Source organism: Rhinolophus hipposideros (genome assembly GCF_964194185.1).
Source record: "Rhinolophus hipposideros genome assembly, chromosome: 14".
In the NCBI taxonomy this organism is placed as follows: domain Eukaryota; kingdom Metazoa; phylum Chordata; class Mammalia; order Chiroptera; family Rhinolophidae; genus Rhinolophus; species Rhinolophus hipposideros.
The window spans coordinates 2073790-2089691 of NC_138060.1; the positions used below are offsets into that span (position 1 = coordinate 2073790).

Below are 15902 nucleotides of genomic sequence, written 5' to 3' on the forward strand. Positions count from 1 at the left end.
ACAATATTAGTATATTGAGTTCTTAGGATTTTTCTTCCGAAATGCTACCATTTTATATCCCTTACCAGTTAGAATGATGAACACATTCCAGGTGTTTTTGGCAGATACCTTCTGATAAAATTTTGACAGGAAATGCTATTTTTTTCTGGGCTGCCTTCCCATATTTGTAAATATTTCTGTGCCCTTATATTCTTGTATAGACCAGTGGTTCTCACCTGTGAGTGATTTTTTTTCCCCCCACTCAGGGAACATTTGCCAATGTTTGGAGAGATTTTTGCCTGTCAAAACTTGGAGATAGTTGTGCTACTGGCATCTAGTTGAGTAGAGGCCAGCAATGCTGCTAAACATCTGCACTGCATAAAAGTACAACCCCCACAGCAAAGATTGTGAGGTCCGAAATTTCAGCAGCGCTGTGGTTAAGAAACCCTGTATTATACATCCTTCCAAAGTAATGAGGGGCTTTAAGAAAGTTTTGATTACCGGTGATGTAGGAGACCATTATAATGTAATTTGACCATGAGCTGGGTTGTTAGAACTGCTACTTTCTAGTACGCACATTTTTAAGGAATAGATTTGAGGAAATCCTTAAAGATTACCTTAATTGAGTTGAACCCTTTAATTTTACAGGTAGGGAAACCAAGACCTGAAGCTGGCAACTGATTTGTTAGACCTTGGTTTTCTTTGAATTGTCTAACAGCTTTTTTCTGTTTGAAGAATTACCAATTCTTTTATGTGCTTTGCAAGTGCCCAGTTTGGTGACATGAGCTGTAATTTCAAAATGGTTAAATGCATTTTAAATGGGATCTTTGACAGCTATAAAGTAATTTGCAAAACATACTGGATTGCTTTAGTGTAGTGTTGCTTAGATTAAAACCTGGTTCATCATCAAGTTTATTTGCATCTTAAAATACGGTTTGCTTAGAGATTTGTAGTTCTGTGATTCCTCATAAATCACTGACGTGATTCATAAGGTAATTTTGTGTGTCTTTTGGGGGAGAGGGAGAAGTCATATCAAAGTCGGTAAACCAGCAGTATAGTTCATAGAATGTGCCTTGTGATGTGTATTCCTTAAAAGGAGGCTGAATGAGTTACTAACAGCATAAGCCTCAAACTTGTCTTGTGTTAAGAACAAAGAATCTAGTTAGTTGTCTTTACTAAATCCTGAATACAAGTGTCTGACTTAAAGAGCCTTAGGGATCACTTACTCTGCTGTCTTACCAGTGAGGAAACTGAGGTTTGGGGAGAGCATGTAACTCGTTCCAAGTCACCAAGTTAGGCTACAAAGTAAATACAGAAAGTAGAGGGGAGAGTTTAGGTGTCTCGCCTGTTAAGTACTAGGATCCAGCTTGTGTGGCAGGGAGTACCCCTTAAAACAAAAGACCTTCCCCAGAAATCTGGGCCACTGAAGTCTATTATGTCCTGTCTTCACAGCTCCTTGGAAAATGAGCATATCCCTACAGAATCTAGTCTAGGCAGCACCCTGCCTCAGCATGTAATGTAGGCACCAGGAAAAGAAGTCTGTTGAATGAATTTGGAAGCATAAGGCAGAATGCCAGAGGTGAGACAGGGAGAGGAAATGGCACCAGCAGGTTACGTGTCTGCTGCTTCACCCTAACGAACAAACCAATGCACGCTGTGTTGGAGAGGCAGGGTATGGTGACTCAGGGAGTAGGGATTGGACGCCTACTGGGCTTTCCTCCTCTTCAGTGAGGCAGGTGAAGAAAGGAAGGTGTGTGTCCACCAAACTGTCGCCGCAGTACTAGTAGCTGCTGTGACACAGTGCCACTAGTTTGCCCATGACCCTGAAATACTACTCAGAACCGATCCTCAGTAAGGGTCTTTTGCTTCCTGAGGGTTTGGTCTGAGTAGTATGTTTTTTGTTGGTGGGCTAGTTTTTGGAGAAATGCTGTGGGAGATCTAAAAGGTAGGTTTCTTATGGGACACTAACTTAAAATATTTCAATGACCACACTAAAATTCAGTTATTTTAGGCACCACAAGGGAGAGGAAATGGAAGGAAGCCAGGTATCTATAGTCTATGGTTGAAATACTTTAAACCCACTTCTTGGAAGTTGTTCTGGTGTTTAGTAAGTATAAATTTTTGCTTTATTTTCAGAATGTTTCCTTAACCTGCAATTGAAGGTGATATGATATGCTGCCTTTCATGTTTCTTTTTCGAAGTTTTACTAAGAATTTAAGGTTGACTTAAAAAGCTTTCTAAAGAAAGTTTTCTTTTTTTCTTTGTGATGAAGCAGACTTGCACAGAAAAATACTTCGCATGGTTCTGGGGTAATAGTTCTCCAGCGTTTTGGTCAGAGGATACCTTATGATCTTTAAGAGCTTTTCTTCGTGTGGTTTATATCTACAGATACTTCCCGTACCAGAAATTATCCTACACTTGGTGGTGCTCAATTGTATGTCAGTAAGTGTGTCTTCAGGGCATGGGAGACATTTGAATGTTCAGAATGACAAGTTTGAATCTACATTGGAACAATCCAGATTCTGCTGTTTATTAAGAAGGCTTATGTTAATTATTTTGGAGCCCGTAGTTGCTAACCGAGAAAGTGGAGTACTGTGTATGTTGTGCAGTTGAAGTCTGGTGGCCTCCTGAAGGCATCCTCTTTAAAAGGAATATCTGAAAAATCAAAATTCTCTCTGGAATATGCAGGAAGACCAGCAGCTCTGTCGCAGAGGACGCAGGGTGCAGCTATTGGTGCTGCACAGCCCAAGTCCCTGTAGGACACTGCCCTATGTGAAGGGTGTGTGTCTCTAGAACCGCTATGTGGGGAAGACTTACAGCCTCTCGGACTTGTAAACCTTCCCATTTGTTTCCCCCAAAGCTGAGGAAGGGTAGTAGACACATCTATAGCTGGAAAAGGAGTGCTCTGAGATGTCAGTATTGTCTTAAAGGGAATTATCGTGTAGAATGTGTCCATACACTGTGACAAGACCTAAGTGAACTTACCTCATTCAGTCTTGAGCCTCTCCTTGTTAGATTAGGTTTGGCACCATTCCCATTTTGAGTAATTGGCCTGAGCTCAGTAGCCAAGATAAAAGTCCAAAGGAAGTCCATACCCCCACCCTATCATTTGTGAAAGTGACAGATGGCAAGAAAATGTGGGAGAAAGGGGATGGCTTGGTCTGGTTTCTTTTGGGTTTTTTTTTTTTTTTTGAATGTGATGATTGAAGTCATATTTGAGGGGAAATTTTAAGTTTCCTGGTACAGAGCAGAGTGGTCCTCCTGAGTCAAGGGTGTGTACTGGTGGGAAAGAACCTAGAATCAAACTAAGACCCCTTCGGGTCACCCAGGTCGTTCTAGAAGGTGAGCCAAAGGACATGAGAAATTTCATGAAGACGTGTTTTACACGAAAGGGAGAAAGAACTATTTATGAGACAAAGGAATAGCAAGAAGAGATACTCTTTGAAGAGCCTAGGCAAATTAATAATACCATGCAATGTGTGATCCTAGAAAAGTTAAGTGACAGTTGACACCTTAAATTGTCCATATTACAATGATGGCTGGCTTCAGTGAAGGTCTCAAGGTCACTTAGGTCACTAGGTGTAGCATGGCCTGACACTGGCAAGAGCAGGTCTGGGGAAAGGCCATGAGTACTACTGTTTCCAGAGCAAAGCCAGCTGGGTGTGAGTCATGTTGGCCTGAGCCAGCAAGCTGGAGAGCACCTGGTCACTGGGACTAACAGCTACGCAGTACAAGGTCTTATGTTTCCTGCATTAGGGAAGAGTTAGGTTGGAGCTGTTGTATGGTTTTGTCTTCCTGTAGCCGAACAGATGAGTATTTGTCCAGTGTGGTCTTAAGATCATCAGTCCTTGAACGGAAAAGAAAGCGCTTACCTAGAAACTCCCTGGGAATTTACTTCTAAACCAAATTATCTACCATGCATTTCCCCATCTGTTATTCTTCACTGGGCTAGATGGTCACATCGGTGACTTTTAGTAATACTGAACTGTAACACTGCAACGGTATGAAAAGGCATAGAAATGTTTAAGGTATTAAAACTTCATTAAAAACTTTCAGCCTAGCCTAGTGTAGCTAAAAGAATACTAGATTCTGATTCTCTGGTCTAGTAGTTAGACCTCTCTCTTTTTTAGTGGCTGTCTTAACTTTTCCTTTCAAGTCGTTGAGGGTAAAGTGAGGCACAGTGGTCAATAAAAAAAAGTACAGGTGGAGGGGAAGAAGCCCTAAAGGTAGGTAGCCTATTTAAATCTGCTCTATGTATTTCTAGATTAAAAACCAGTCTCATGTCACCTTTTAAGGTCTTGTGGTCATAGATGTTGGAGCTAGAATCCTAACATCTGAGTTCTATTCACAGCATTTCTCCTCTGAGTTATCTTTGGTATTTAAAAAAAAAAAAATAGAATGGGTTGGGAGCGGTGGGTAAAATGAACAGAAAACAAGTTGTTCTTGTGTAGGGCCTCTTTTCTGTATTAGTCATCAAAACCAGGGGCCATTAGTGTTTAGTGGGTGGTGGTGTTGGTATAGACAGACTGATACTTAACACTTACAGTCCATTTTTTCATTGCATGGCCCAGTTTAAAAATGGATTGTATTCCACAAATGTATTTGCAATTTGATTATTTACAGCTTGGAATACATTTCTGTATGCAGACTAGGCCAGACAAAGATCAGATTTACTAGCCCCATTGTGGCTTTTAACACAGTACTTTTGCAAAGAAAAAACATAGTTTATTTTTACACATGTGGCCTACCTAGTTCCCTGAGGTTGGATTTACTATTACTCCCATTTCATTTTTAAAATGTAGGTGGCAGGTGTTCCTGAATAACAGCCATGCACAGAGTACTTTGCTAAGTTGTCAGCAGTAAAGAAGTTCCGCCATTGTTGGGTGGGTAAATGTATCCTAGCCGGCCGTTGCGCACGTGTAGGATGACCTTTGAGTGTAGGAACAGGAAGAAGGAGGGTCATGGGAGAGGCTCCTCTTGATCAGAGTACCATGATGTGCTCTATCAAAAACTCGGGCTCCTGCCAGTGAGCTAGGTGGAAAGGCAGTCTGGGAGTTGTTAAATCCTCAAACTGGCTGATACTTCTACTAACCTATCGCCAAAGCGAGGAAGGCTGGGGAAGGAAGAGGTGAAGGCAGTGTCCAAGAAACTCAAGGGCCATGAAAGCTGACTTGAAGACATTTTGTAAGTTGTAAAGTACCTTTTTCAAAAAATGTATGAGTTGATCATCTGATTTCAGAGCCTTTGGGGTAATTTAATTGAAAAAGTAGAACACCAGATGGAATTCTGTAAGTGGGCAAAACGCACCTGCGATAGTTTAGGAAGAGTTGGACATAATTAAGAAAAAGATAGGATTTGTTTGAGATGCCGCCTGCTCTTTGTTGTCTAACCCACAAGACCATGGTTTTGCATGGTTGCTTGGCGTGGTGGCTAAGACATAAAGAAAGAAGCACACGACAAGTGAGTGGTGAGATCTCAGGTTGCCCCGAGCACACAAGCTTTGAAAAGGGGAAAGGGTATGAGAGAAATGCCTCTTTAAAAAATAAGGTTTGCCTTTGTTCCCCAAAAAGGGCACACAAGTACACATATCAGAACAATCCTGAAGGATATCTAACTTTGTGTTCTCACTTGTGTTCCTTCACGTATGCTTGAATTCTGATATTTTCCTTTTCAAACTTGAAGATGTCCCTAGGTAAAGATTTGCTTCACTTTTTATGGAATGGACTCTTATGTGAAAATGCAAATGAATAGGCATGTTTTCCTAATGACATCTATTATTGAAATTTCACAGCAGATTTTCATTTGTAAACTATTGAAATAACAAAAGATCTATAAAATCATTTTAAGGCAACATTTTTTTTTCATAAAAATATACAGTCTTGAAGAAGAAGATACTAAAAACTTGTTTGGTGCCAAACTTACTCATGAAGGAAACCAGGCCCTTCTGGTCGGTCAAATAGGGCTTTTCTGTTTGTTTTTTGTTGTTGGTTCAGTAAGAAGTGGTCTTACGGGCGGTCTCAAACCGGTGGCCTCATTGGAGGCTTAGACACCAAAAGCTGTAAGCCATGTGCCTGTCATCTAATGTTTCCACTGTCGTGTGAAGGCTGTGAAATGCTCGCGTAAGATCTGTCAGTTGGGAAACAGGTGCTTTTGGAGAACCCAGACTCAGCGCTGTGTTGAAGAACTGACTTGCTACGAGTCGTGCCCCTTACAGTGTGTTGTATGAGGCTTAGAAGGCGTCATTGGGCCATGTAAACCTGGGGGGAACCTTTCTCACTGGGGAGCCCCGTTACCACTGGAGTGAGGGTCCGTCCAGGACAGGCAGTGCTCCAAAGGCAGTGGACCCGTCCTGCCGATGCCCCTGCCCTTCTCTCTTCCCTTAAGGACAAGCCGGTAGTCATTGCCAGAGTGAGGATGTGGAGGCTAAACTAAGGAGGGTATTGGGACTCGGAGGAGTTATCTAGCTTAACTCTACTCTGGGGTGACCTGGGTTTGTCATCCCTAGTACCTACCTTGTGCCGGAGTCACAGCACCGGCCCCACCTCCCCACGCGCACCCACAGCCACACCGGGCCTCTTCCCTGGCGGAGGCACTTGTTTGTGGTTACCCTCACAAGAAGAGTGCGTGGAGAGTCCCAATGGGTGTGGGTTAAAAATCCCAGCTCAGCCACTGAAGTGTTGTAATCTTTAGGTAAGTTTCTTAATCGTTCTGCTTCTTGGTTTTCTTAATCTGTACAATGGAGACAACGGTCCTCCTAGAGGAGGTTGTGCGAAATCTAGCTTCATGTTGTACCTGCCACATGTCGGCTGTGCGATGGCTCTGCCTCTCCTACTTCGGGCGCATGTTGTGATGTCTGATCCGGAGAGGCTGGCACGGCCAGGAGTGCAGTGTGTGGAGCTCTACACTCCTGCTGGGGGTGGGACGTTCCCGTGCTTCCTCGTGCAAGCACTGAAGGTTTTGTGGAAGATCTCACAACTGTGGACCGTGTAGTTTTCTTTACCTTCACCTTCCCTTTCCAAAAGGTTTGCGGTGCATTGTGAACCATAAGAGCTGGTAGGCACTGTTCAGAAACACTGTGTGCCTTTTAAAAATTAATTAGGTACATTTCCCTACCTCGCCAAGTTCCCTGACCCTGGGGGAACTCACTTAAAAAAGCAGCTGTAATAATTACAGGAAAAAAAATGCTCATCTGTTGAGGGTTTTATTGCGGAGAAGGACTGAACAATGACTGAAGAGTTAGGTTGTTACTTAGGACATACAGAGGGTGCCCAAAAAATGTATACACATTTTATTTTTAAAGATTTTATTGGGGAAGGGGGACAGGACTTTATGGGGAACAGTGTGTACTTCCAGGCCTTTTTTCCAAGTCAAGTTGTTGTCCTTTCAGTCTTAGTTGTGGAGGGCGCAGCTCAGCTCCAGGTCCAGTTGTCGTTGCTAGTTACAGGGGGCGCAGCCCACCATCCTTTGCGGGAGTCGAACTGGCAACCTTGTGGTTGAGAGCCCAGTGGCCCATGTCGGAAGTGTTTGGAGTTAGGAGCACGGAGCTCCAACCGCCTGAGCCTCCAGGCCGGCCCCTGTATACATATTTTAAGAAAGGAAAAAACTTAAAATTACGCTGATGGTAACCACTGTGAGCACCTCTTGTAATTGTAGAAGTCAAACGTGACTTGTATTCAGCTTTTGTTACCGGTATATATCATTACAATTTTAATAGTTTTTTTCCTTTCTTAAAATGTGTATACATTTTTTGGCACCCTCTGTATATGACATTTAGAACAACAAGACTTTTGGAACCACACAGGTGGTCTTAGTACACACCTCATTTCTTGGTAACAGATTCCACACAGCCTTCGGTTCTTTTCATTCATGAAATTTTGCTTTAGTTGGCCATTAGAGGAGAAGGACACTTCTTTAAGCATTCTAGTCAGAAATTCGTTTTCTTGGGAGCATCTGAGCATACGTACACATGTTGTATGTTAGGAGTTATAACTGATTTTACCTTTTGTGCTGTGGATAATGGATTGTGATGCTTGTGCTAAAGGAGAATCCTGAGAGTGTATTAGCTGAAATGTTAGAGAATGGTTGCCAGTGGCACAAACACGAAGGTGGTCACCTCACCTGGTGTCCATGGTATCTCGGCATACTGGCCTTGTTAGGGAATATGCATTCTGGACGAGCATGCTGGCTGTGTAGGTAAGGACGTCTGTAAGGCACCACACACTCGTGCCTTCAGGACAGCTGGTGAGATGCCAGTAGCTTCTCTCTGTTCATTGCCAACTCCCTCTTCTGCTGTCAGTGCCTGCTGCTCCCCACCCTAGGCGCCACCTCTAATGTCCGTCCGTGGCTTTCTCTTGGCTTCTCACCGCCACACGCTGCCCACAGCCCCCTTTACCTAACGTCCCTCTCCTGTCTCAGAAGAAAGTGCCCCATTCCTTCCATGTCCTCTTTCTGTCCTTTGCCAGCCTCCAGGTCTCTCTCCCTTAAGGTACAACACGTTCAGTCTCCCTTCCCCTTCTGACAGCTTCCAGTAGCGGCCAGGGCCATTCTTTACCTCAGCACCACAGTTCTCAGAGGGGTTTCTGTTTCCTGCCTCCATAGGATCCCTCTGACCGCCTTTAGTGGCTGATGTTTGCCGTCCTGATCCCATGTGGCCTGTTCTTCTAAAGTCTGCAGTGACCTGATCACCAAAGCTTGGACCCCTTTTCTCAATCCTCATCCTGCTTTGTCTTTCTCTGCAATGTCCGTTCATTCTTTATTCATCCAGTAGATAATTTTTTTGATACCTGGTACTGTGCTGAATGTCATGGTGACAAAAATGATGCAGGTGTGGTTTGCCATCAAGGGGTGTATAATTGATTGGCAATTTCAGTGCGAGGTGGTCAGTACTGTCACCGAACGTCGTGGGGTGTCCTGGAGTGAGATGGGCGCCTTTCACCTCGGGGTGGGTGAGCCTGGTGAGGACGCTGCCGGTTCTGGGCAGCACCTGGCGTTCCTTTGACTCTCTCTATTGAAGACACTCTTCTTGCACTGGTGTCCAGTGTCCTCTTGTTCTGGCTTTGGACTTCCTGGAATAAAGTCATATGCTGGCTTAGTGGAGATTCTCCCTCAAGGTATAGTTTTTCATAAAGTTTTAATGGTTTATTTATTGTATTACCTCTGGCTGAATTATTTCATTTTGACACCTGAGTCTTGGTTAGTGTATGGCAGTTTGTTTTAACTCTGATGTAAACTGCTTGGTAATCCCTGCAGACAGTTGGTTTCTTTGTATACCTAGCAAGGGCCTGTGAAATGTTTCTCAGTGGTGATTATCTTGGTGGGTATTAACACAGAACCTGTGAAAAGAGAAAGCTACCTTTCACATGGGTTCTGGGGGGATCAGGGCTCTGGCCTTAGAGCTAGCACATTCCTCTCCTTTTCTAGGGCTCCTTCCCATCTGTGTGTGAATCCCTTGCTCAGTGATGAGTGAGACCTTTGTGGTCCAGGCTGAGGCGTACCTGACTGGCTTCTGTGGTGGCCTCCACGGGACCAGGGCCTGGGGTGCTGCTGGCAGTGAGAGGAAACTTGCTCTGAGAGTGTGTCTTTGTTGGTGTGTTTTCTGGCAATGCCACTCTACCACCGTGCCAGTACTGGAACATTCAGAACAAACCCAGTGCCCTCCGATCAAGTCCTGAAGTCAGCCCCTGCCTCCTCCTCGCTTGCATTCCTTCTCAGCCACATCACACCTGCTCCCGGGAGGGAGGTGCTCAGTAGCCCAGTACCCGTGCTTAGCTTAGGGCTCAGCATATCAGCTATCCAGCAACTCTCTTTGTGTGTGTGTGTTTGTTGGTTTTCTTGCAAAAACTGGCAGTTATTTAAGAAAGAAGCTTTGTTTTTCCTAGGTTTGTTTCTGGTTTTTGTTTTTTTCCCCAGTCCTCAACTAGTGGCTCTCCCATGGATGGACCAAACCTTGTCTGCCCAGTTACTTTTATCTGGCCGGCTCCTCCATCCTGGGGAACAGAGAGGAAGCTGTAGGATGGAAAGGAGACTCTTACGTTGTTGTGGCAGCCAGTTGTCTCACCTCTTGAGTACATCCATTTGGATATTTGTTTCCCTGCCTGGGATTTGGAGAGTTTATTATGTTGTAAATGTCGATCTAGATGGGAATGTCTTTGAAAATTGATATTGTATGGAAACAATGCCCAGGCTTTCCTTTCTTCCTTCCATTTGGGTTTGAATGGTCATGCATTGTGAAAAGTGTTTGGCACCAGTTAGAATTTGTAAACAATAGTGTTAACAGCTAGTGTCAGTTGGAGATTGGCGGGGACATAATGGGCGATAGCACAATGAATGTATCACTTGTCTAAGGATTTATAGTGACTTTCAGTCTTCACCCCCTTGGGAGCTAGTGTGAAGCAGTTACCTTTCACTGCTCTGTATGTGTAGTCTGCCCATCAGAGCTGCGGGGAGAGCAGACCACGTCGGCATAGATTGAAGAGGGAATGTCACACTTCTAATTTTATTCTCCTTTCAAGGGATTACCAGTGTCCATTTAATAAAATGAGATTAACCTCTGCAGCAGGAGCATTTGAAAGCTGTCAGTATAATCTTGACAGCTCCAAAGAACTAGTGTTCTCTTAAAAAGTGTCCTTTTTTATTGGCTGAAAGGCATTTTTACTGTTTGTGTGAGCATATGTCATTAAAGGTACGGAAGTAAATTTGAAAGAGGAAAGTTTTTATGGATTTATCCATGCTACACAGAAATAGTGATGTAGAAACAACACTATGTAATTGAGTTTTGAGATGCCAGTTACCAGTAATAAAATACCTCAGAAATTATGAGACCAGAATACACAAAATTAAAGAACTATTTACAAGGTAAATAATGATGTGTCTTTCCTTGAATGTTTTAGAAAACCTCGGATCAATTCTCAGCTGGTGGCACAACAAGTGGCACAGCAGTATGCCACTCCCCCTCCCCCGAAAAAGGAGAAGAAGGAGAAAGTTGAAAAGCAAGACAAAGAGAAACCTGAGAAAGATAAGGAAATTAGTCCTGGTGTTACCAAGAAAAATACCAGTAAGAAAACAAAGTAAGTTCCGGGGTTACTCAGCACAGTATATTATTTGCGGATGAATCAAAGATGTCTTTTAAATGCCTCTCTTGGTATCCCCCTTTTCTAGACCAAAGTCCGATATTCTGAAAGACCCTCCGAGCGAAGCAAACAGTATACAGTCTGCAAATGCTACGACAAAGACCAGTGAAACAAATCACACCTCAAGGTATTTGAAACTAGAATGAAATTCTAAATGCTGCTCTGATTTACGTGGTCATAATTGAGAGCCAGAGTGGTTTTGTGCGTGTGGCTTTGCAGGCTGAGAGGGAGTGGGCTGTGGGACTGGAACCTTTTTAAATATATGTGAGCAGTTCCCGCTCTGTGGCCAGAACAGGAGACAGATTAATGGACAGTCGTTTTGCCGTGGCCCAAAGCTTGACTAACTGCCGGTGGTTTCTGTTGCTGCTAAAGTCGGTCAGCAGATGTAGTGGTACGCTTTGGGGGCTGTGTGGTGGCAGCTAGGGTTCATTGCCATCCTGTCATGAAAGCTGAGGTGTGTGTTGATGGTATCTGCCAGAAGTCGGTTTTAATCCAAAGCTTATTTAATTGGCTGTTCCCACGTGGTGTTGCTTTCAGGCCCCGGCTGAAAAACGTGGACAGGAGCACCGCACAGCAGTTGGCAGTAACTGTGGGCAACGTCACCGTCATTATCACAGACTTTAAAGAAAAGACTCGCTCCTCGTCCACGTCATCATCCACAGTGACCTCCAGTGCAGGGTCAGAACAGCAGAACCAGAGCAGCTCGGGCTCCGAGAGCACAGACAAGGGCTCCTCCCGATCCTCCACGCCCAAGGGCGACATGTCAGCCGCAAATGACGAGTCCTTCTGAACTTGCACACGGAATTGTGAGAACTATGAATCAGGGTATGAAATTCACATCCTCCACCTGCCCGTGCTGCCGGCCCCTTGGGGAATCTTCTGTGGACATCGACCTCTTAGCGATGCTGCCGAGATCCTTTCCGCCTGGCCTGGGCATCTGGCCACCAAGGAATTTCACACCCTGACAATTACTCTTGACACTTTTATGTATTCCATTGTTTTATATGATTTTCCTAACAATCATTTATAATTGGATGTGCTCCTGAATCTACTTTTTATAAAAAAACAAAAAAATCTGCTGTGCACAATTTTCCATGTACATTACAACTGGTTTTTTGTTTTTGTTTTATTGAGGGGTGGGCTGGGAGGGGGGGAACATTTATTTATTGTGTTCACGAACTCCATTCTTTCAGCATATCCTTTTAAGTTTAGTTCTTTCTTCCAGTTATACTATGTGCTATCAGTTTTGATATAACTATATATATAAATATAAAATTATATATAAAGGGTTATTTGAAACCAATCCATGGCAACGCTGGTGCTTGATACACTGTGAAGTGAATACAACATTGAACAGTTACAGATCTGGGGCAGTCCTTCTACGAAAGACCTTAAATTAGAATCAGTCGTACATGAAGCATGTTCCAACCCACCCGAAAGCTTGACTCTCTCATCTGTCTAAAAGAGTACTGGATGATATAAAAATATATGTTTTTAAACAATGTGATCTCACACTTGAAGACTGCCCCAGATAGCCTGCATTTGCAATGGAATAACTGACAAATCACAAGTGGTTTAGTTGGGAGGGCTTTTGTCGTTCAAAAGTAACTAAACCAGCTCCAGAATGCCAAGTATTCGTGTAAATTACGGTTACATGTTAACGTTGCTGTTCTTACATAAGCACTCGTGAAAATACGGTATCTGTAACTTGAATTCCATCCATTTTCCAGACCTCTACTCACGTCTGAGGTAAATCTGTAACTTGTCTATCTTAGTTTTAGGATTAAAACTGTCTAAACTGTATTTTTGATCCATACAAGAAGCAAATCCCTGTTTCCACTTTGCATGTGACATTGCAGTGGTGGTTTTTGTAATTGAAATTTGTTTGCCTCATGTCCCTTATTTCCCTTTCCCTTTACCAATTCAGTTGTGAGGATTGTTTTTCTTTCTTAAAATGTACTCTTGTTTGTTTTACTGAACAAAGGTTATCAACCACACATTCAGTCTGGACATGGAGCTTTCCAACGTTTAGAGACATTTCTCAATTCCCTGCTGTGGGAAGGAACTCAAGTGGTGAATGTTTTAAGTGGTAGCAGCCAGAGTTGCAGGGAAAGCTCATACTTCCTGGGAGCCTGTGATCTTTTCTTCCTCAACATAAAGATAGCTTGAGTAGATTCTCTTTTTCAAAGTGTCTTTTCACTCATAATTTTACTGTCCTGCAAAAACAAAACAAAAAAGACCACTAATAATGACTCCACCCTCCTCATTTTTAAAATGTCTCGTTTTGCTTTGCTTTGTTTGGATTTAGGGTCTGTCTTCTCTTTGACTCGTACCGTTCATGTCCACAGAGTTCACAGACTTCAGAATCATTTCCAGCATGGGAACTTGGGGTCCCCTTCCCTCTGTTTGATCATACCTTAGGGGCTCATGGGAGGGCCAGCTGATTTGTAAGGAAGCACCACATTTTGGTGTATAAATCCTGGTCTGCTTAAAAATAGAATGAATTTCTGTCTGTGGAGGCAACGAGTAAAAAAAAATTAACAGCTTGATTTGAGTAGCCAACAGGAAAGGTTCCTTTCACATTTACATTAAAACTATTCTGTAGTCAATAATGTACCATAATTTAAATTCTGTTCTCAAAGGTAAAGATTATAAAGCAGTGCCATTTGTTGCTGTGGTCCTACTCAAATGCATGGACAATGTTCCCCTCTTTTTAAAAACAATGCTTGTATCTGGGGTACAAGCTATGCTTATCTTTTTAAATACATTTTTAAAGTATTTATTAATGAACCAAAGGAATTCAGATGCTTTCTATAAGCATCAGCATCTATAATACATAGTGATTTGACTATGAATTTTAAGTCCACATTTTAATATCAGTGGGATATTGCAAAGACATTCCTTCTAAAGTTTTAATATTCCTTTTATTAAGGGTCTCAGGGAGGGTAAATTAGTCAGCCATATTTATTTTCCAGAGATATAAGGAATTGCTAAGTTTTTTAATTAACTTTTTAAAGAAATTTAAATGCCACCAAACTCATGTGGGTTGCACTGCTTTTTGAACCAATAAGTAAGTGTTGGTATGCACTTTGTTCAGAAACACTGTGTACTTTTCCAAAATTTGTTTCATGTAAAGTGATTGGACCCCTAGATTAGTGGAAAAAGCTGATTAACCAGCTACTCATAGGCTGCTAATTAATTCATTGCCAATGCCTTGGTTTTTTGGTTTTGCCTCCGTAATAAATTAAAGAATAAATTAATGGGGAGGGGTGAAGGAAGGGAGTGTTGCTTTAGGACAGGTGGGATGAAATGGCCATTTTGATAGGAACTGCAGCTAACAGAGGAACTTTTCTTGGCAATCACATGTTACTGGGCCGGTCCTTTAGGTGTCATTGTGTATTCTGTGGAGGTAGTGAGGTGGTAGGTACTTTAGACTTAATTTCTGAAATTGATAAGATCCCTCAGGCATGTATTCTGGAAATGGAATTCCTGTAACTTACTGCATTTGAGGTTTGTCCTACAACTAGTAGGCAGCATATATAAAAACACTAGTGTAGATTAGAAAGATACATTAAAAGAGGGCCAGAAATACTTGGTATTCAGTGGCACAGTAAGCAGGTTATAAAAAAAAAAAAAGCAAAAAATAAAGCACAGTGTTAGCTTGCAAGTTTCCATTTGTTTTAACACCACATGATCTTTCACACACTTGTGCGCGCGCACATGCAGCTTACCTGACATGCTCTGCTTGAGTCATGCAGTTAAAAAAGAAAGGTAAAGACATCTTGACACCCACGAAATATTTTAATAAAAACCTTTCAGTTTCAATCTGGATATTTCAAAACATTGGCAGAAGCTTCTGTGAGTTTCGTCCCACTAAGATATTCACCTGCCTTATCAAGACCATTCTCAGTCACTTTTTTAAGCTACCATATCTTAAATTATTGAAAATTTATTAATTGCTGAATATATAATAACCTTTGCTTGTATGTAACCGAAATGGTTTAAGAGCCAACATTTAGAGTATGACAATGGAGCTGAACAGTTTTTAATGCGCAAGCAGTTCTGTTCTTGTGTATGACTTGTAACCTTAATTTACTGTGTAAAGATGGTTACATTATTTCCTTAGCTTTGTTTGTTGGAGACAAATAGAGAATGCTTGTTAAGTATGTCAAAACATAATCTTACCTTGTGAATTTTTGTTAATGTATTATACGAGCTATATTTTTCATTTGCCCAGAAAGACAGCTTGTATAACGCTTTTGGAAGTTTCTGCTCTGTAACGTCCTTAGAGCTGACAGTCTTAGGTTTCTTTTTTTCTTCATGCTAAAGTGTCGGTTGGTGGTTTTGTGAACTGGTCAGAAATTCACAGGTCTTAAATGTTTGGGGGAAATTTATATTGGACACTGCTCTTTGTCTAGCAAATAAAAGATGTTAATATATTCCTGTTACTGGCATGTGCACGACTATGTTATTAGAAGCCACTTTATCATTTTCCTGCTTAAATAGAAATGTCTATTTATGAATTCTGCTTGTAGTTTTTTCACAAATAAAATAGTAAAATTTACATTGAAATCTTTATTTTTGTGCGTGTAGATTTTAGCCCTTAGAAAAGTAGTTACTTTTTGTACTTAGATTTTTAATTTTTGGAATATTCCCAGTATGAACAGGAGACTAAGAACTTAAATTATTTATCAGAAGCTGAAGTTGGTTTACCTGTCTCAGTACTTGGCTGCAGAAGGAAATACAGGTGAATGAAAGAGTGACCGAATTTTGGAAGAAAGTGAATTAATGTCT

General features: G+C 42.1%; 1 protein-coding gene across 1 annotated transcript in view; it reads left to right on the plus strand.

Moving 5' to 3' along the window:
* The window catches only part of RYBP (RING1 and YY1 binding protein), a 79638-nt gene extending 63966 nt beyond the window's left edge, over nt 1-15672 (plus strand). Inside the window, exons 3-5 of the mRNA XM_081071677.1 lie at nt 10869-11045; nt 11137-11235; nt 11646-15672. Coding sequence (XP_080927803.1) covers nt 10869-11045; nt 11137-11235; nt 11646-11898 — 529 coding nt within the window. The 3' untranslated portion in view covers nt 11899-15672. The remainder of the gene's footprint in view (nt 1-10868; nt 11046-11136; nt 11236-11645) is intronic.
* The last annotated feature ends 230 nt before the right edge of the window (nt 15673-15902 follow it).